Below are 21,901 nucleotides of genomic sequence, written 5' to 3' on the forward strand. Positions count from 1 at the left end.
TGTCAAAAGCCTGCATTTTACTGTGCAAAAATGTCAGAAATGTGGCTATTAATGCATTAAAATGTCAAAAACCTAAATCTTATTGCACTAAAACATCAAAAACCTGATTTTCATCACACAAAAATGTCAAAAACCTGGATTTAACTGCAAAATGTGGACATTAATGCATTAAAATGTCAAAAACCTGAATATTGAAGCCAATCAGTGGCAAATCTACAAAAAAAAAACAGCAGCAAATTCCATTAAGAAAACCAGTATCAATCTAAAATCAGAAACCAGTATCAAACCCAGAATAAATCTAATATCAAACCAATGATATCATTAAAACCAGTATAAATCCAACGTTAAACCCAGTAAAATTCCACTTTAAAAACCAGTATGAACCTAATATTGGAGCTGTGATGAAACCATTACTTCACAGTGTTAAAGTGGTTTAAACCCAGTATAAATCCAGTATTAAACCAGTACAGAAAGACGCTGACACAGTTCATTTAATCCCAGTTTAAACTGGTTGTTGGAGGCCTGTTTGTGTGGGCGGACTGGGCAGATTAACATATAAATAACCTCCTCCCCCGGCTGCTGGGTGAGGCGGGGTGAGGGCGGATTAAGGGGTCACTGAGTGAATGAATGAGTTTCTCTGCTTGGCTGAGCAGGACTTTCCAATCGCTCCTCCGGCTGATCAATAAACGCGTCTAAAGCCTTCAGAACTTCTTCCCCACAGACTCGACCCGGTTTGTGGACCCCTGCAGCTCTGGGCGGGAAGCCCCTCGGCGTCCCACGGGGGGCGTCGGGGTCAGAGGGACGGAGGGTCGGACACTGGACGCTTTGTCCTCTCACATTCCCCAGCAGAGGAGACGTTCCCACACAGAGCTGCAAAATTACAGGCTGCACCCGAACGCCTCATTACAGCAGCAGAGACAAACATCCACCTGCCGGGAGTCTGGAGAGTCTGGATCCTCCAGCAGAACTTAAATTATAGTTTAGAGATCAAACATCCAGACCTGCCAAGAAGACACCGAGCCAAAGATCTGGATGTTTAAAGCACCAAAACATCAAAGATCTGGATGTCTAAAGCAGCAAAACGTCAAAGATCTGGATGTTTAAAGCACCAAAACGTCAAAGATCTGGATGTTAAAGCAGCAAAACGCCAAAGATCCGGATGTTTAAAGCAGCAAAACATCAAAGATCTGGATGTCTAAAGCACCAAAACGCCAAAGATATGGATGTTTAAAGCACCAAAACGTCAAAGATATGGATGTTTAAAACACCAAAGATATGGATGTTTAAAGCACCAAAACGCCAAAGATCCGGATGTTTAAAGCACCAAACGTCAAAGATCTGGATGTTTAAAGCACCAAACGTCAAAGATCTGGATGTTTAAAGCAGCAAAACGTCAAAGATATGGATGTTTAAAGCACCAAAACGCCAAAGATATGGATGTTTAAAGCACCAAAACGCCAAAGATCCGGATGTTTAAAGCACCAAACGTCAAAGATCTGGATGTTTAAAGCAGCAAAACGTCAAAGATATGGATGTTTAAAGCACCAAAACGCCAAAGATATGGATGTTTAAAGCACCAAAACGCCAAAGATCCGGATGTTTAAAGCACCAAACGTCAAAGATCTGGATGTTTAAAGCAGCAAAACGTCAAAGATATGGATGTTTAAAGCACCAAAACGCCAAAGATATGGATGTTTAAAGCACCAAAACGCCAAAGAGCTGGATGTTTAAAGCACCAAACGTCAAAGATCTGGATGTTTAAAGCACCAAACGTCAAAGATATGGATGTTTAAAGCACCAAAACGCCAAAGATCCGGATGTTTAAAGCACCAAACGTCAAAGATATGGATGTTTAAAGCACCAAAACGCCAAAGATCCGGATGTTTAAAGCACCAAACGTCAAAGATCCGGATGTTTAAAGCAGCAAAACGTCAAAGATCCGGATGTTTAAAGCACCAAAACGCCAAAGATCTGGATGTTTAAAGCAGCAAAACGTCAAAGATATGGATGTTTAAAGCAGCAAAACGTCAAAGATCTGGATGTTTAAAGCAGCAAAACGTCAAAGATCCGGATGTTTAAAGCACCAAACGTCAAAGATCTGGATGTTTAAAGCAGCAAAACGTCAAAGATCCGGATGCTTAAAGCAGCAAAACGTCAAAGATCCGGATGTTTAAAGCACCAAAACGTCAAAGATCCGGATGTTTAAAGCACCAAAACGCCAAAGATCCGGATGTTTAAAGCACCAAAACGTCAAAGATCTGGATGTTTAAAGCACCAAAACGTCAAAGATCTGGATGTTAAACCACTGAAAATCAAAACCTCAATATTATCCCATCAAAGCGTCAAAAATCTGGATATTAAAGTACCAAAATGTTAAAAACCTTGATTTTATTCTTCCGAAATGTCAAACACTTGGATAAAAAAAGTATCAAAACATCAAAAATCTAAATTTAAAGCCTCAGGGTATGAGAAACTTGGATATTACAGTAATGAAAGGTCAAAAACCTGAATATTATACTACCAAAATGACGAAAACCTGGATTTTATTCTGCCAAAACATCAAAAACGTAGATACTTAAGTACCAAAATGTAAAAATCAGATTGTTACTGTACCAAAATGTCAAACACATGGATACCAATGCATTTAAACGTCAAAAACCTGAATATTATGTCACCACAATATCAAAAACCTGCATGTTAAAGCCTCAAGTTGTCACAAACCTGGATATTAAAGCACTGAAACATCAATAACCTGAATATTATCACACAATAATGTCAAGAACCTGGATATTATTTCACCAAAATGCCAGAAACTTGGATAATAAAGAACTCAAACATCAAAAGCCAGATTATTAAGGCCCCAAAACATCAAAAACCTGAATGTTCTCATGTCAGAAACTTGGATATAAAAGTACTAAAATGTCAACAACCTGGTTATGAAAGTGCTACAACACCAAAAGTCTTTATATTAAGCTAGCAAACATTATAAACAAGAAAATTATCAAACCAAAATGTGAAAAACCTGAAAATATTGAACCAAAACAAGCAAAAAAGACCAAAAACCTGGATATGAAAGTAATAAACATGACAAACATGAATATTAAAACACTAAAATGCCATAAAAAAACACCACCACACCAAAACATCAAAACTCTGCATATCTGCATCAAAATGTAAAAATCCTGAATGTCATTGCTCTAGAATGTCAAAAATTTGGATATTAATGCAAAAAAAATGCATGAATCTTGGCTATTAAGGCATGAAAACATCAAAAATCTGAACATTAATGTATTAAAATGCCAAAAAGCAAAACATTAAAGCACCAAAACATCAAAAAACTAAATATTAATGAACAAAAAATTGCATATTAAACCGAAAAAACCATCAAAAACTTGGATATTATTGCAAAAACAAACAAAAGGATGAATCTTGGCTATTAAAACATTATAAAGCATGGTTCTGGTCCCTTTCACTAAACGACATTTTTAAACACCCAAAACGTTTTCCTGATTTATGCTGTTCTAACTGAACACATGTCTGAGGTTCAGTCATAGCTCAGCTCCCAGTGAGGAAAAATGTGTCATAAGCAAACAAAAAGACGCCCAGAAACCGGCTGGAAGCAGCTCCTGCAGGCACAGAGGAGCTGAATCCAGCTTCCTAAAACTCCAGGATTTTCCAGGATTTTCCACTTTAATCTGAGCTTCCCACATAAACGACCCGATCGGTCCTCACAGAGACAGGAAGCCTCAGCTCCATACAGGAAACACTCCACCAGGTCTGAACGTCCTCACAACGTTCTGACGTCCTGTAATCCTCACACTGACTCACACACACACCAATACACACTAACACACACTGACACACACTAATACACAATGACACAATGACGCACTCACAATAATACTCTAATACACTCTAATACACACAATAACACACTCTAATACACATTCTAACACACTAACACACAATAACACACTCTCAGGTAATCCGTGTCTCTCTGTTACGTAACCAGACGTTGTGAGCTCTAATCTCGGCTCCCAACAGTCAAACAACAACAACAACTGTGTGTTGTCATGGTAACCACAGCAGCCCCTTACCCAGCACGGCGGCGCCCTCTGCCTGGAACTCTGGGAACTGACCCTCTGACGGGACGCTGACGGTCCGACGGAGGCTCCGGCCTTTCTGGGAGCCAGTGGGGCTCTCCTGGACCTCACCTGTAGCCTGAGGGGGAGGAAAGGGGAGGAAGGGGGGAGGAAGAAGGACAGGGGCAGGTTAATGTGTGTTACCTGGTCTCTGCTGGACAGTCATGTGATTTACAGTAAACAACAGCAGAAAAAACCTGGATATTAAAGTAACATAATGTGAAAAAAACCTTATTGACGTATCAAAACATCAAAAACTCAGATATGAGTACATCAAAATGTCCAAACACTGAACAGCAACGCCCCAAAACGTCAAAATCCTGAACATTAACGCACCAAAGGTTAAAATTATGGACATCAAGTCACCAAAATGTCATAAAAATGGACACTAGTGCGTTGAAATGTCAAAAAATCTGAATATTAATGCACTAAAACTTCAAAAGCTCAGATATTAATGCACCAAAATGTCAAAAACATTCATATTAATGAACCATAAGATCAAAAATTGCAATACTTAAGCACTAAAATGTCAAAAACCTGAAGATAAAATGCATCAAAACATCCAAAATCTGAATATTAAAGGACCATAATGTCAAAAAAACCTAATCACTAACGCATAACAACGTCAAAAGTTTGGATATTAACGCACTGAAATGTTAAAAGCTTCAATATTAACACATCAAACATGAATAACTGGGATATTAATGTACCAAAATGTAAAAAAAAAAGAATCTGGATATTAATGCACTAAAAGAGACCTAAATATTCTCACATCAAAGTGTAAAAATCCTGAATATTATCGCAGCAAAATGTGAAAAACTTGGATATTTAGGTACTAAAACACCAAAAAATCTGGATATTAAGATAGCAAACATTATATACATAAATATTAAAGCAGTAAAATGTCAAAAATCTGAATATTACCACACGAAAATGTCAAAAGTTTGGATATTAAAGCAAAAAACTCCAAAAACCTGGATATGAAAGTGCTAAAACAGCAAAATATCTGGATACTGAGGTAGCAAACATTACAAACATGAACATTAAAGCGCTAAAATGTCAAAAAAAATTAAAAATATCACTCCAAAATGTCAAAAAAACATGAATATTATGGAGCAAGAATGTCAAAAGCTTGGATATTAGTGCAAAAAAAATGGATAAATTCTGGATATTAATGTGCCAAAACACAAAAAAACAAAATATTAATGCACCAAAATGTCAAAAACATGAATATTTAAGCAATACAATATTGAAAACCTGGATACCAAGGTAGCAAAGATTACAAACGTGAATAATAAAGAACTAAAATGTCAAAAAATTGAATATTATCACACAAAAATGTCAAAAGCTTCAATGTTACTAAACCAAAATGTCAAAAACTTGGATATTAGTGCAAAAAAATGGATAAATTCTGGATATTAAGGCACCAAAAGATAAAAAACTAAATATTAATGCACCAAAATGTCAAAAACATGAATATTAAAGCACTAAAACATTGAAAATCTGGATACTCAGGTAGTAAACATTACAAACGTGAATAATAAAGCACCGAAATGTCAAAAGTTTGGATATTAAAGCAAAAATAACACCAAAAACTTGTATATTCCAGCACTAAAATGTCAAAAATCTGAAAAGCATCACACCAAAACTTCAAAAAAATTGCATATCATCGCACCAAAATGTAAAAATCCTAAATATTAATGTGGACATTGAGAGTAGATGCAGTCTGAGTTCATTTCTATCGTCATCTTGTGGATTCTCACCTCGTCGTCTTTGTTCAGGAGGATCAGCTGGCTGTCGGTCAGGACGCAGAACTTCCTCTCCCAGGCGCTGCTGTCGGTGTACGGACTCTGACCGCAGGAGAACCGGTGAGCCGGAGGACCTTTGACATCTGAAAACAGAAACCAGACGAAGGGTTTTACTCAACAGCAAACATCTGATAATCATCTAAGAGGTTTCACGTAAAAAGGAAGTCTGACGTGATGAGGGAAGGTTTCATTATGGAGGAAACGTCTTCATTTTATAGAAAGGAAAACCAGCACAACCGAACACATAAGGATCTGATTCCACGTTATAATATTCAGTGGTGGTTTGAGCTTGACTTTCACATTCTGGCAGCTAAAAAGAGACATTCAAAGAAAAAGAGAAAACACCATAGTCTGTAGGTTTTTTGCTACTTCCATCTTTGGGAATTAATCCCTGAAGCATGAAGAGGCTAGAAAACATGGAAACAGTTCAATATCTGCAGTATGTGGAGACAAAATCACCAGAAAGAGACACAAAGCAACAAAAGTAAGGTACAAAATGACAAAAAACAACAAAAAACAGGACACAAAATGACAGAAATGAGAAACAAAAACAATAAAAACAGAACAGAAACCAACATAAATAGGATACAAAAGGATAGAAATGAGACATGTCACAAAAATGAGACACAAAAAATACAAACTTGATGAATAAAATAAACATATCATGGCTCAGAAACAGTGAATGATCCATTCAGCATGGTGGGACATCTCTTTATGGATGATGTGTTCAGGAGAAAGGAAAAGTCTGGAGAGCAAACATGGAACTCGATATGTCCAAAATTACTCAACAATGACAAGATTTTTCTAAATGATCAACAAGATTATTCAAGATGACTCATAATGTGCCAAAAATGACACAAATTTCTTGAAAGTGCAATAAAAAATGGTCAAAAATCCAAAATACTGGTCCAAAATGACAAAAAAATGACTGAAAATTAGTTAAAATTCAACAAAATGACTCAAAAATTGTGCAAAAGGATCATGAAGGGAAAACTAAACCCACTGGATGACTAAAATAAATGCAGCATGGCTCAGAACCAGTGAACAGAGCAGGAAGTTGTTGAGATACATTGAGCATGGAGAAACATCTTTCTAGTAGAGAGGAAAGGTTTGTAGAAGCTGGAAACATGGAGACAGTTAAATGTCTGTAGTTTTACTTCCAGTATTGGAAACAGAAATAGAAGAAGCTCCACATTTTTCCCTTGTTTTCCTGATTTATGACGTTATATCTGCATAGTTCTCCTTCTATTCATGGCTGTTGTGGTTCCACGGAGGTTCAGGACTTCATAATGAGGAGAATAAAAACGTTTCAGGAGCAACAGAAACACTTTATTCTGGTTCTCTGTACTCCGTCTGTAATGAACTCTACATTGTGCACAGCTCCATCTGCTCCTGCAGAGGGCGCCATGGCTCCAAACTTCACCACAGCTCTGATTAAAAATGAAAGTGACGTTTGATGTGAGCTACAGAGGAGCAGAGTCAGCAGAGGTCAGAGGTCAGGACGCCGCCGGCTACATAAAAACACATTTCATCACTTCTGCTTTTATTTTCAGATTCAGCGTCTGGGGAGGAGAGAAATCTAAACACGACGGCGAGTCAGAGGAGATTAACGAATAAAATAAACCCCAATCTATAGGCAGGGCTTCACTGTCCTGCATCTACGTCCAGACTTTATGATGGCCTGGTTCATTAATGTCCATCATTTTGATTCTTATCTGTCTAATTATTCAGATTATTGACACTTAAGTGCATTAATGTAAAGACTTTAAAACTTTGGTTTACTAACACATTTTTTTGTGTTATAGTGTTAACATCCACGTTTTTGACACGTTTTTGTGATAACATCCAAATTTTTTGGTGCTTTTATTAAATAAAATCCATGTTTTTTGCACTTTTGTAGGTATTTATGCAGGTTTTTTTTTTTTACATCTTTGTGTGATAATGTCCAAAAGCTTTTTGCACTTGGGTGTGTTAATATCCAGAGTTGTTGATACTTTGGTGCATACATATTTAGGTTTTTGTTGCTTTTGTGCAATAATATTCACGTTATTTTCATTTTGGTGGAATAATATCTAGATTTTTTGACAATTTGGGGTCTTTGTGTGATAAGATCCAAAAGCTTTTTGCACTTCGGTGTGTTAATATCCAGGTTTTTGATATTCTGGCGCATTAATATTCAGGGTTTTGACAATCTGTTACTACTCAGGTTTTTCATATTTTATTGCGTTAATTTATAGATTTAGTACATTAATATCCAGCTTCTTTACACTAGAGTGCCTAAATATCCAGGTTTTGTTACTTTGGTGTGCTGATATTCAGGTTTTTGTCGCATCTCCACAGAAGCTTTATTGTTTCTCTAAGAACAGAAACACTGCAGGCTTTAAACAGCCTGGATCTGTGTGTGTCTCGGACAGTACATCAGTGTTAAGTGCTGTACAAAAGCTGTTTGTGTGTCGGCGTCTCGTCGGGTAAACAGACGGTGCTTTCACTGGCCCAGACTGTGCTGGGATGTTTCAGCGTCACTCTGCTGGGTAAACACTTAAACACACACACACACACACACACACACACACACACACACACACACACACACACACACACACACACACACACACACACACACACACACACACACACACACACACACACACACACACACACACACACACACACACACACACACACGAGGGTAAATGATTATGATGGACGCTTGATTGCAGCGTAAATTCTGCCACTTTTCTAACATCACGTGTAAATAATGTCATTTTTAGAAAAGCGAACATTTAAAGACATCAAACTGCATTATTAAATTCTGACCAACAATTAATCAACTATTTTCCCCAATCAGTAGAGGTGAGCTTTATCAGTTTACTTTTTCTGTCTTTAATTATCGTTTCTGTATATTTAGCTCCATGATTTAACACTTTGGTGCATAAATATCCTGTTTTGTCTTTACTTTTGTGTGTTTAGATCCAAGTTTTTGGCAGGTTGGTTCATTATTCTACCGGTTTTTGTTCCTTTTCTATAATATTCAAGTTTTTGGCAGTTTGGTACAATAAAATCCAGGCTTTTGATGACTTTGTGTATTCATATTTCATTTTTTGATACTTTTGTGTGTTTACATCCAAGATTTTCATAGCTTAGTACATAAATATTCAGATTTATAATGCATTTGTGTCTTAATATCCAAGTTATTGATCATTTTCGTGTGTTTGTATCCAAGGTTTTGGTAGTTTGGCAGCTTATCGTCCAGGTTTTTGATGCTTTTGAGGATTAATATCTGGTTTTTCTTTAATTTTGCGTGTTAATATCCAAGATTTAGTTTGTTTAGTGCATTGATATTCATGTTTTTGACCATTTTGTGCATCAATAGCCAGGTTTTCCGTATTTTTGTGTGCTAATATACAAGTGTTACTAAATGTTTCTGTGTTAATATTAAGGATGTGCGTGACTAGTCGTTTAATCGTTTAACCGCCTACTCATTTATTAAACATTTAGTATTTTACTAGTTGGTTAAATGCTGCATTAAGCATCATGCTCCTTGTTCTTCGTGCCTCGGCTTCTTTGTAAACAGGCTGAGCAGGGAGAGAATCGCTCCTCCTCCCCTCACAGGTAGCAGGGGGCGGGGCCACACAGTTTGGGGAAGAAAGTTTGGAAAGGTAAAGTGGGAAGATGGCGACGTTCCCACGTAAGAAAATCAGCACCGTTTGGCAGTATTTTGACGCAGCAGATGACAACAAGGTCGGCTGTGTAACAGAAACCAGTGTTGCCAACTTAGTGACTTTCTCGCTCAATCTAGCGACTTTCCAAAGCAGCAACTTTTTTTGGTCAAAAGTGACTAGCCACAAATCTAGCGACTTTTTCTGCCGTTTTGGAGACTCTGACAGGAAAACTTGGATCATTCTGCAGTTACTGTCCTCAACAAGCAGCAGGTGCTGCTGTGAGCTCCTCCCCCTCCCAAAGCACAGGCTGTCAGTGCAGTAACCCCACAGCAGTCCCAGTTTCTGATCACTCTGCAGCCAGACAGCAGATGAATCACGCATGCACAAAGTCACTACAGATCCCATCCAGACTTACGGAGTGGAATATAAATGAAAATGTTTCTTCACTGTCATTATGTGGCTTTATAGACTAGTCGACTAGTCGCAAATAAAATGTGAGACTAATCGGTGGGGAAATTAGTCGAAATTCCCATCCCTAGTTAATATCCATATATTTGGTCATTTGGTACATTAACATCCAGGTTTTTGACATTTCTGTGTACGAATACTTGCTTTTTGATAGTTTTGTATGTTAGTATCCAGGATTTTGGTAGTTTGGTGCATTAATATTCATGTATTTGACCCTTTTATGTCTTAATATCCTGGTTTTTGATTGTTTTACGTGTTCATATCCAAGGTTTTCATAGTTTGGTGCATCAATATTCAAGTTTTTGACACTTTTGTGTACTCATAGAGGGTTTTTTTTTTTACATTTTTGTGTGGAAATATCCAAGTTTTTCGTAGTTCGGTGTGTTGATATTCAGGTTTTGTGACACTTGGTATGTAAACATATTGGTTATTCATCCAATATGTTTCTTCTGGCTGGATATGACATTCATGCATTGAATGTTCTCCAATTAAAATGTATAATTTGGCTCTGAAACATGGTGGGCTGCTTTTTCTCAACATTTACTACAATTTCAGTGGGCATGGCTGATCTTTGATACTGTTTTTTGGGTAAAAATATAAATAAAAACATCTAAAAAATCATCTCCAACACGACGTCTTACCATGTTTTGTTGCTTGCTTGTGTGATTTTCAGCCAGAAGAAACCTCCTGGTTATTCACTATAAATCAGAATGTGACAGGGCTGTGAATAATTTGGGCCTGGACTGTGCAAACACTGTCTGGTTGGGTAACAGCGGCTTCTTTCAGCCGGGGAGGAATGTTCAGGTCGTTGATGAATGGGATCCCGGTGAGGCTGCAGGAGGACACCGAGTTTGAGCAGAAAGCAGCTGAGGATCTACGTTTCCAGCAGCCTATTTCTGGCTGCATACTAAATCATCCACGTCAGAGCAGAGTACAGAGCGCCCCGAGAGACTCGGCGGGACTCACACCTGCTACTGTTCAGAGCGGAGAGCAGGAAGGGAACTCTAATTGGCCGGCGTCGCTGCTAGCGAGCCGCTAACGAGCAGATCCCAGGTCTGAGAGCTTCGCTGCCGGCTGCTCGTCTTATGTAACGACTCGTACCTGCCTGAACCGCCGTCCTGCTTCGGCATCACGCAAACCTCCTCAGAGCTCAGGACGGAGCTGAAAATACACCATACTGGAGACTGAAGGAAGCGACAAACATCCGTCAGAAGACAAGAAAACCAGCCAGGGTCCATCCATTTGTTTTCACAATCAGAGCCTCACAACCCAACGGCCATTACTTTATCTCTAAAAAAAATGTCCAAAATGACAAATTTATCAGTCAGAAGCTGTAAAAACAGACAGAAGAGTCTGATTATCAACTTCTGATTGACCCTGAATGGATCAAACAAACAAATCTCAGCTTAATTCGTTTCTTTTTTGGGACATCTGAGTGCCATACCATCTAGGTTTTTGACATTTAAGTTGGTTGATATCCAGGTTTTCAATGTTTTGGTGCCTTAATATTCATTTTTTTGACATTTTTCTGTGTTAATATCCATCTGAAGACAAGAAAACCATCCAGAACACATCTAGAATTCATCTACTGCAGCCTCAAAACCCAACGGGGGGTTCAAAAGACATCTATTAAAAAAATGTTCAAAATGACAACAGTCAGAAGCTGTAAAAACAGAATAGTCTGATTATCAACTTTATGATTCGCCCTGAATGAATCAAACAACCAAATCTACACGTCTCATTTAAAAAATTCATCTAAAAAGTATCGTTTCTATTAACCAAATTCTGCAAAAGTCTACAAGTTCTGCGTTCCGTCGTCCAAACGTAACACCATCACGGACTCACTACGACTAACAGTCACATGACTAAAACCCAGAGATTCTTTCGGTTGAACTGCAGGCGGTGTTTCCTCAGAGACGACCTGCAGTCACAGAAACTCTACAGATTTTGAAATATCTCTGACCTGCAGCTTCATGTTTTGTTATGACAGAGTGTGATGGTCCGATAAACTCCTGCTATGATAAAAACGATGAACCTGAACGAGGAAAGTTGAATCAACTTGTTCAACATCTTCCACCAGTTGTTACAAACACTATTTGGCCTTTACCCAGAAACACTAAAGTCCTCATCAGGGCTCCAACAGTGGGACGCTTTCTGTTTTTAAATTGGAAATCTCACCTTCCACCCACTCAGAACGACTCGGATCATTCACCTTGAACAGATAACATATCTGAGATGGAAAACATGATAAATTTGTGCCTGGAAGCCGTTTATGTCCGACTTCACCTCCATCAGTGCTGCTGGGACGCTTCCTAATGTGTCATCAACCTTTTAAATCTCTACTTTTACAATCTGTAGAACGTTCTTTAAATAATGCTACTCCTATCTGTTTGCTTTAGTTTGTTGTTGGTGCTGGTATTACTCTATCTCAGGTACATGATTTCATCGCAAAAACTCTTAGAATTAAACACGATGAGCAAAAGTTACTGTAATTTCCACCTATGTTGATGCTGCTGTTGTTTATCTTGCAAAGCTTTTGCATCTGTTCACTTAAAAAATGAAAAATAACAAATATTTTTGACATCCTCACGGCAAAATCCAGACCGGAAGAAACAGAAGCATTAATGTCATTTTTTTGCTCTTCTGTGGGTAAAAATCTGTTTTTAATGCTTTTCTGTGATAATATCCATTTTTTTGTACTGTTGTGGGCTTATATTTAGAATTATTGCACTTGGATGCATTAATGGTCACATTTTCTTATACTTTGGTGCATAAATATTCAGGTTTTTGACATGCTGATGCGTTACATCCAGGTTTTGTTGCTTCGCTACGTTAACATCCAGGTTATTGACACATTTTTGCATTAACTTCCATGTCTTTGGAGTTTTATGGAGGTTCCCATAGAAATGAGTTCTGGTTGACCCGCATACCAAGCAAAGTGAAAGCACAATGAAAGTATTTAATCTCTCAAACCAAGGATTATTTACAGTCTTAAAACTGATTAAAATGACTGTTTTTATCTTAATAAATTGACTGTTTTTGGTATAATTGTGCAGCTCTATCCACCCTCGAAGTCAGATGCGAAAAAGGTCAACTTTGCAGCGATTTTAACTTGATTATTTTTACGTTTACTTATTTTCGTGTGAAATTAATGCACTTTTTTTGTATTTTTAGGCATCGAAACATTTGTTTTTAGCATTTGTTCGCATCCACACTGCCAAGGTGCCTACGAGCAAAGCGCTGCACCTGCAGGGGTCACGACAGGAGCTTTTTTTTATCTGAACGTTAAATCTCAGGTGTTGTGGGGGTTGTGTGAGAAACTCGACTCCGACCGAACCTCCGCCGGGAATGTCTGAGAGCCGAGAGAGTCCAGCACCTGTCCAACCGCACACTCACAGACAGACAGACACAGACAGACACTGTCACAAACAGACACACAGACACTCACACACCATCACACACACTCAGTGAGTCGACTATGAGTTTGTCGTGCTCTGGAGGCCACCAGTGTTTGTGTTTACATGAGCTATATCAGGACTGCCTTTAATCGTTTTCCGTGACTCTCGTTTATTTTGGTTTAACTCACCGAGGCAGGACGAGCTGAGGACTTACAGACGCTCGTATTTCATAAATTCTAGTGCAATAATATTCAGATTTTTGACACTTTTGTAGGTTTTTGTTAAAGTTTTTTGCACTTGGGTATGTTGATATCCAGATTTTTTGATACTTTGGTGCATAAATATTCAAGTTTTCTGGCATTTTGGTGCATTAACATCCCAGTTTTTGTTTAATTTATGCATTAATGTCCATGTTTTTTGCCCTTCTGTGGGTAAATGTGACATTTTTTAATGGTTTTCTGCATTAATATTTATTGTTTTGTATTGTTGTTGGCAAATATTTAGACTTTTTGCACTTGGATGCGTTAATGGTCACATATTTTTTATACTTTAGTGCCCCGTTATCGAGACTTCTAACAATTTGGTGCATTCAAATTGATGTTTTGGCGCTTTGGTATGTTAATATGCAGGTTTTTGACACTTTGTTGTAGTAATATCCAGAGTTTTGTTTGTTTTATAAGTTTTTATCTAAGTGTTTGATGCTTTTGTGGGAGAATATCAAAGCTTTATGCACTTAGATGTGTTAACATTCAGATTTTATAAGACTTTGGTGCATAAATATTCAGGTTTTTGACATTTTGGTACATTCTGGTTTTTGTTTAATTTATGCATTAATGTCCATGTTTTCTGACCCATGGGTAAAAATCGAGGTCTTTAATGGCTTTCTGTGTTAATATTCATTGTTTTATACTGTTGTGGGCTAATATTTAGACTTTTTGCATGTAGATGTGTTAATGGTCACATTTTTTTCTAAACTTTAATGTTCTTCTAAACTTCAGACTTCCAACACTTTGGTGTAGAAACATCCAGCTTTTAGTTGTTTTTGTGCAATAATAGCCATGTTTTTGGCATTTCTGTGTGATAATATCAGGATTTTTTGATCTTTGATGCATAAATATTCAGGTTTTTGACAATTCAGTGCATTAATATCCAGGTTGTTGCAATTTTTGTAGTTTTTTTATTCAGGTTTGTGACAATATTATGTGATAATATCCATTTTTCTTGCACTTGGGTGTGTCCATATCCAGATTTTTTAGACTTTGGAGCATAAATATTCAGGTTTTTGACATTTTGGTCTGTTAACATTTAAGTTACTGACACATTTATGCATTAATGTCCACATTTTTTGTTCTTCTGTTGTTATAAATCAAGGTTCTAAATGCATTTATTTGCACTATTTTGGACATTTTGCACATGGATGCGTTAATGGTTCCATATTTTTTGATACTTTGACTCATTATTGAGACTTCCAACACTTTGCTGCACAAAAAATGAGATTTTGGTGCTTTGGTATGCTAACATTAAGGTTTTTGTTGTTGTTGTGCTATAATATCCATGTTTTTGGCTCTTTTGTAGGTTTTTTTATCCAAGTCTTTGACATTTTTGTGTGATAATATCCAAGTTTCCTGCACTTGGGTATGTAAATATTCACATTTTATTAAGATTTTGGTGCACAAATATTCAGGTTTTTGACATCTTGGTGTATTAACATCCAAGTTTAGTTGTTTTGGTACGTTAACATCCAGGTTATTGACACATTTATGCATTAATGTCCATGTTTTCAGCCCTTTTCATGTGTTATTGTCCAGGTTTCTGAAGGTTTTCTGACCTCAGACTCATCATCTCTCGCTTTAAACTGAGTGGAAACATGAAATAAGTCGTCATGTCGGAGTGTAAAATTGTTAATGAGAGCTGGAAGCTGAAAAACAACTCGACTCGGAGGTGTGAATGTCTTCCCTCTGTGAGCTGAAGGATTTACTGTACGCTGACCTACATCAGGCTGCTCTCAGTTTAAGTTACGAAACGACTTGTGGTTCCTGAATTCAGCCTCTGAGGCGGCAGAAGCTCCACATTAAGGATTAAGAGGAACGGCAGTGTTTTTACAGACTTACGTGGACTTTTAAAAGGGCTCAGAATAACTGACCTAAATAATCGACAGTTTGGATGTTTGCTCATTGCACAGCTGTTTGGTTTTCTGGGGTCGGATATCAGTTGTTTTTGTCTTCTTTGTAAATGTCGGTGACGAATAAAGGTGAACCGTCGGCACATTACTGTTAAGATTACTGTAAAATTACACCTTTTGTCGCAGCAAGAAACTGCGGGATTTTCAACTTTCTGACCTTTTGTCCTTGAACTAATCATGGGTAACTTTAAGTTTTGTCGGGAAAAATAACCAAATCTCACTTAAAATCAGGACAAGTCAATGAAATCGCTTTATTCTTCACGTCTTTTTTTTTTAAATCCTCAAAAATAAACTACGAACAGGAACCAGATTATAAAAATGTCTTGGTGTGTAAATATTCAGATTTTTTAATGAATATTTTAGTGCCTTCATTTATATTTTAAATTTTTTTTTAGCATTTGGAGCATTAATATTCCGGTTTTTATTTCTATGTCTCTCTTTTTTAAATAATTATTTAAATGGCCAAAAATAAACTGTTTTCAAGAACCAAATTGTGTAAAAAACTAATTTCTGCCATATTTTCCAAAACTGAGAAATTATTGGAGACTCAGCTGTGAACAAAAGTCACGTTTTCTGGTGAACTGCAGGCAGTGTGGACGCTAATTAAAAACGTAAATAGTTAATTATCTCTAGGATGTTCACTTTCCTTTTTTTTTAGCATTGGACCAAAAAAGGTGAAGTGGAAGATGCATTCAGCAAACATCTTTCTACAGCTGGTGGGAGAGCAGTGGAATAAACGCAGACTTTATGGAGGTTGTAAACATGTAAATAGTTAACTACCTGTAGTATTCAGTGCTCCCATTCATTTCTAGTATTAGTAACACTAGAGAAAAAAGTTGTTCATGTGCATTTCTGGTTGTCTAATTTTCTGTAAGACAAATATACAAATATATTTAACTTGTTTCCACATTTTCAGCGTCAACGTCACTGATTATGTCGACCAGTCATGTAAAACTGCATCATGTCGGGTCAAAGATGCTGATTTAAGGACAAACCTGGCAGCATTGTAACCCAAAAAAAGAAGGCACCACTTGATGAATCTCCACTCTGTAATGTATTAATACTACAGCCCTACGAGGTAAGGTTAATTAGCAACACGTCCCCTGTGAGAGCTGGACTATTTTACAGATTTATTACCGCCGACAGATTCACAGGGAGGCAGCCTTTTACTGCCGTAGGTTTATAAAGGAATGTTATCTTTTTTAGAAAGATTGACCACAATGACACCATTTATCAGCCAGAAACCGTGAAAACAAACAGAACCACCAGATTTACAGCTTTCCAACGCTCTTTTAACTACTCATCTCTGTGTGCTAACCCTAAAATCAGAAACTCAGAGAGATTTTGGTTGAACTGCAGGCAGTGTTGAGAGGAAAATCAAAGCTACTGGATCAATAAAATAAAGGCAGCATGCCTCAGAAACAGAGAACAGAGGAGCAGGTTGTTGGAGATACATTCAGCATGGAGAAACATCTTTGTACTGATGATGAGCAGAGTAGAGAGGAAAAGAATGGAGAGGAAACATGGAGATGTTAAATATCTATAGTATGTAGAGACAAAAACGGTGATAAAGAGACACAAAACAACAAAAACATGGCACATAACGGAGATAACAAGAGAGACAACAGAGTCACAAAGCAACACAAGTGAGATGTGAAAACACAAAAGGACAAAAACAAGACAAGAAATGACACAAAGCAACAAAACAGAAACACAAAGTGAACACAAAAATACAAAACTGTCCCAAAGATGGATAAAACGACCAAAACGGGACACAAAACGACAAAAATGGGACCCTAAATGATTGAAAGGAGACATGGCTGTCCCCAAGAGACACAAAATGATCCGAACATGAGAGAATAAATGTCCATGATGTCATGTTGTGTGAGTCTGTGTATGTGTGTGCGCTTGCATGGGTGTGTACATGTGAATGGCTGTCTCTATGTAGGGAGGGTGGAGAGTTGGGTTTTTTTAATTTTTATTTCTATCTTTAATTGTATTTATTTATTGTCTTCTTTGTTTTTAATTCTTGTGAAGCACTTTGTGTTGTTCTGCATGAAAAGTGCTATAAAAATAAATAAAGTTTGAGAAAATAACTAAATGAGGCAGAAAGTTGTTGGAGATACATTCAGCATGGCGAAACATCTTTCTACAGATGAACAGAGTAGAGAGGAAAACTTTGTAGAGATTGTAAAAATGTAGATAGGTAAACAGCTTTAGTATGAATTATTATTCCAGTCTTGGCCAATGTTGCACAGACTGATTAGAAATGAGTTAACTTTTTGTAAAATAAACAACCAAAGAAATTCAACTCGACATGCTTTTTATCAAGGCAACTTCGCCATATCCAAGCCTAAAATGGGAAGATGTAAAAAACATGTTTTATTTTAAAAAATTTGCTAGAAAGTTTTAATAAATCTGTCAAATTCAGCTTTCTAAAATGATTCATGTTGATATAACTGGTTGTTCTGTTTCCACTGAGCTGCAGGACTTTGAAAAATGAAGAAAAATGTGGCGGGATCAAAGGAAAAAAACATCCAGAAACTGCTTGGAGTTCAAAGGACGCGTCATATTTTATCAGTCTTCAGATGTAAACTCTGACGGAGTCGATAAAAAACAGGAAGCAGCTCTAATTAATCACATCAGCTTCAGTTCCTCCACCTGCCGGGACACGGAGCAGCTCACCGGTTCTCACCAGGATAAAGAACACAAACAGACACACAAACAGACGACGCTTTGTCTGTCGACCTGCAGACGGGCAGGTCTGGTCGTCACGGCGACTGGTAAACACAGCAGCCAACCGACCAATTGCAGTGCAGCGACATCACATCACCGCTTTATCAAGATGGGACCATTCAACAGGAAGGAGGGGGAGCTGGGTGAAACCACAGTGAGAACACAGAGGGGTGTGTCTCTGCAGAGAACACACACACTAAGACACATGTACACACTAACACGCTACACGTTAACATATGAATAAAAGCTGCTGGAGCGAGTTCAACGGCAGCAGAGTGAAGCTCCTGATTCCCAGGAATAGTAATCATCAGGTGGAGGACTAAAATATTAAACTATTTTCACCAAAACACAACAACAAACACACAAAGTACCACTAAAACACAACTAACACCAGAAGCACTGAAGAACAACAAATCCTCTCAGCTGATCTCAGTACAGTATAAAATGCAAAGTTTGGACTAAATACTGATTCTAAACTAAATAAATGAACTTGGGCGTCATAAAGTTCTGCTCTCTGCTGCTTCCTGGTTGAACTCTGTTTTATTCCTCATCCTGTTAGTTGTGTCAACATCATAAACGTTATTTATACAGCAACACATTCTCACTTCTTTCACATCTGAACACAGAATCCAAGCAGAGAGTTCCAGTTGTTATTTTATGTAAACATCGCGTCACATCCTGAAGGTTTCCTGCTGCTGTTACCTGCTGTATCTGTGGTAGCAATGTTCCATGCACAACACTCATAAAGGCTAACTTAGCTGCTTTAGGCTAATGCAGCGGCTGATTTTTCTAGTTCACGCTAATGCTATGTTGGTCATGCTAATGTAGCTGCTATTGTTAGCTTGTTCATGGTAACACGGTGGCCAATGTAGCAGCTAATGCAATCTTTATTACAATAATGGTCAAGCTAATGTTATCTTGTCTGGCTAATGTATTATTTGCTCAGGCTAACGTAGCAGCTAATGTAATCTGTTTCTGGCTATCATAGCCACTAATGTTATCTTTATAAGCTAACAAAGCAGTAATTCCTATTTGTTTAGACTAATGTATTGGCCAGCGCTACCTTATTTGGGCTAATGTAGTAGCTAATATTATTTGGCTCAGGCTAATGCAGTGGTCAATGGTATTTGCTTAGGCTATTCAAAAGCCTAATATTATCATATTTAGGCTAATGTAGCAGTCTTCATTACTTGATTTGGTTCAAAAAGTGTCTAATATTGTCTTATTCAAGCTAATGTTGCGGCAAACATTGTTTGTTTCGGCTAATGTAGTGGACAATGTTATCTTGTTCAGTCAAGATAGCAGTCAAAGGTATTTGTTTTGGTGAATGAAGTAGCTAATGATATCTTGTTCAGGCTAATATTAAGGCTAATGTCATCTTTTTCAGGCTAATACAGTATAGTGGCCAACGGTATTAATTTCAGCTAATGAAGTGGCTCATGTTACCTTTTTCAGGCTAACACTAAGGCTAATATTTTCTTGTTTATGCTAACGTAATAATTAATGTTATTTCTTTAGGCTAATGAAGTGGTTAATGTTATCTGGTACAGGCAAACGTAACAACTAATGTTACTTGTTAAGGCTAATGTAGTTGCTAATGTTATTTTGTTCAAGCTAACACATCAATTAATGTTACTTACTACAGCTAATGCTATCTATATCATGCTAATATAGTGGCTAATGTTATGTTGAGCGTAAAACTTACAGACAGCGTTTTTCTTGCATTATGCTAGTATGTGAATGTTTGGTTTGATTCATGTTTTTGATTTTTTGTTAAAGAAAAAACTGCAAAGCTAACGGCTAATAATTGGAATTGAAAAGTGAACAAAACATCTCACACAGATCAACTAACACTAGAATTACAAGTTAAAAACTGACATCTACATTTGAGGTTTCAAAAAAAAAAAAGATATCAGCCTGTATCTTTTTAATTTTAATGAATAATGTCGCTCCGCCAACAGTTCTGGTAAAGATTGTTAAGTTCTTTAAGGAACTGTAACAAAGACTCGGTGAACTACGTGTTGTTTTGTTTTCTCTGCCGACAGCTGCTGAGGGTTTAAACCCAGAGAAGCGATCGTCAGCTTGGACTGAGGTGTGAAACAGATTGAAGAGACGCTTTTGTCTCATGGAGGAAATTAGAGCAATTAACAGATTGAACCCCGACAGAGAAACACTGAAAAAAAACCTGAAAAGAAAGGATTCTTCTGTCAGGATCTCTGCTGGGAAACCGTCTGTGAGTTTGTTGAGTCTGTTCAGAAACGTGAAAAAATAGGTTTCAGCTCTAAACTGTGCTGTGGATGCAAAAATTTGCATCTTTTCTATTCAACTTTTAATTCCTGCCAAAATGTACACAACTAGTTTGAAAATTTTACAGCTAATATTTAGGGAATTTGCTGCGGAATCTGCAAAATAAATCACATTACCAGTTCAGAATCAGGTGAAGAAAACGGCTGCAGGATTCTGGATAAAGGATGGACAAATAATGAATGAATATCAGTTCCAAATATCGGTCTTTCTTGATTACCAATAATGGAACTAGAAAAAAACAAACCCCAAAATCAAGAAGCAAGAAATATCAACTAAATGTACGACTATTTTTAGGCAATTTGCTACTGAACCAGCAAACACTATGAGTCCGGAATCAGGTAAAACCTTCTTCAAACTGCAGGTTGTTCCTGAGTCGCTGCTTTCAGAATGAATCAGCATCGTCAGGTTAGGACTAAAGGCTGCAGCTCTGATCATCAGCAGACGTGCAGCAGATGTAGCAGCAGTAACAGCAGCAGTAAAAGCAGTAGACGTGCAGCTCGTCTCTGGAGACATCTAGCAGCACTCAGCTCAGCCACACAGAAAGCTTCAGCACCATTCTGGTCCGAGCCTCTTCCAGGACTCTGAGGACAGACGCTCTCGACTCCGGAGGTCATTGTTGTGACGTTTCACCTCTGAGGACTGAAGGAGAGAGCTTCACCACAAAACTAAAATCTGCTGCAGAGTTTAAACCCACAGCTGCTGCACGAAACCATTCCTGAGCAATAAACCGACCGATATTTCCTCTTTATGGGCAACTTCTAGGCAAACAGACGCTTATTTATAATCAATGAAAAAAAAAACAGTATTAAAACAAAGGATCCAGGAAAGCCTTGAATTTGTTGGTTTATCATCATATTATTGTTTTGAGTTCGTTTGGTTAATGGTTGTTTTTAGACTGGTTTAAGATTTGGTTTACGGCTTTGTTTATACCGGTTTTAAACTGGTTTTAGATTTGATTTATGGCTTTGTTTATACTGGTGTTAAACTGGTTTTAGATTTGGTTTACGGCTTTGTTTATACTGGTTTTAAACTAGTTTTAGATTTGGTTTACGGCTTTGTTTATACCGGTTTTAAGCTGGTTTTAGATTTGGTTTACGGTTTTGTTTATACCAGTTTTAAGCTGGTTTTAGATTTGGTTTACGGCTTTGTTTATACTGGTTTTAAACTAGTTTTAGATTTGGTTTACGGCTTTGTTTAT

At 37.5% G+C, this 21,901-nt stretch overlaps 1 protein-coding gene across 5 annotated transcripts in view; it reads right to left on the reverse strand.

Annotated features, from left to right (window-relative positions):
* rasal2 (RAS protein activator like 2) overlaps positions 1–21,901 on the reverse strand; it is a 108,779-nt gene that overhangs the window by 54,642 nt on the left and 32,236 nt on the right. For 4 of the 5 annotated variants that reach the window (XM_051952980.1, XM_051952977.1, XM_051952978.1 and 1 more), the window contains exons 2-3: positions 5,906–6,033; positions 4,098–4,221 (exon numbers count right to left, since the gene is read on the reverse strand). In XM_051952980.1, coding sequence (XP_051808940.1) covers positions 4,098–4,221; positions 5,906–6,033 — 252 coding nt within the window. Of the gene's footprint in view, positions 1–4,097; positions 4,222–5,905; positions 6,034–21,901 lie in introns of those variants that run through there. The other variant, XM_051952981.1, reaches the window with a different exon arrangement.

This window comes from Acanthochromis polyacanthus, chromosome 9 (assembly GCF_021347895.1).
Source record: "Acanthochromis polyacanthus isolate Apoly-LR-REF ecotype Palm Island chromosome 9, KAUST_Apoly_ChrSc, whole genome shotgun sequence".
NCBI lineage: Eukaryota > Metazoa > Chordata > Actinopteri > Pomacentridae > Acanthochromis > Acanthochromis polyacanthus.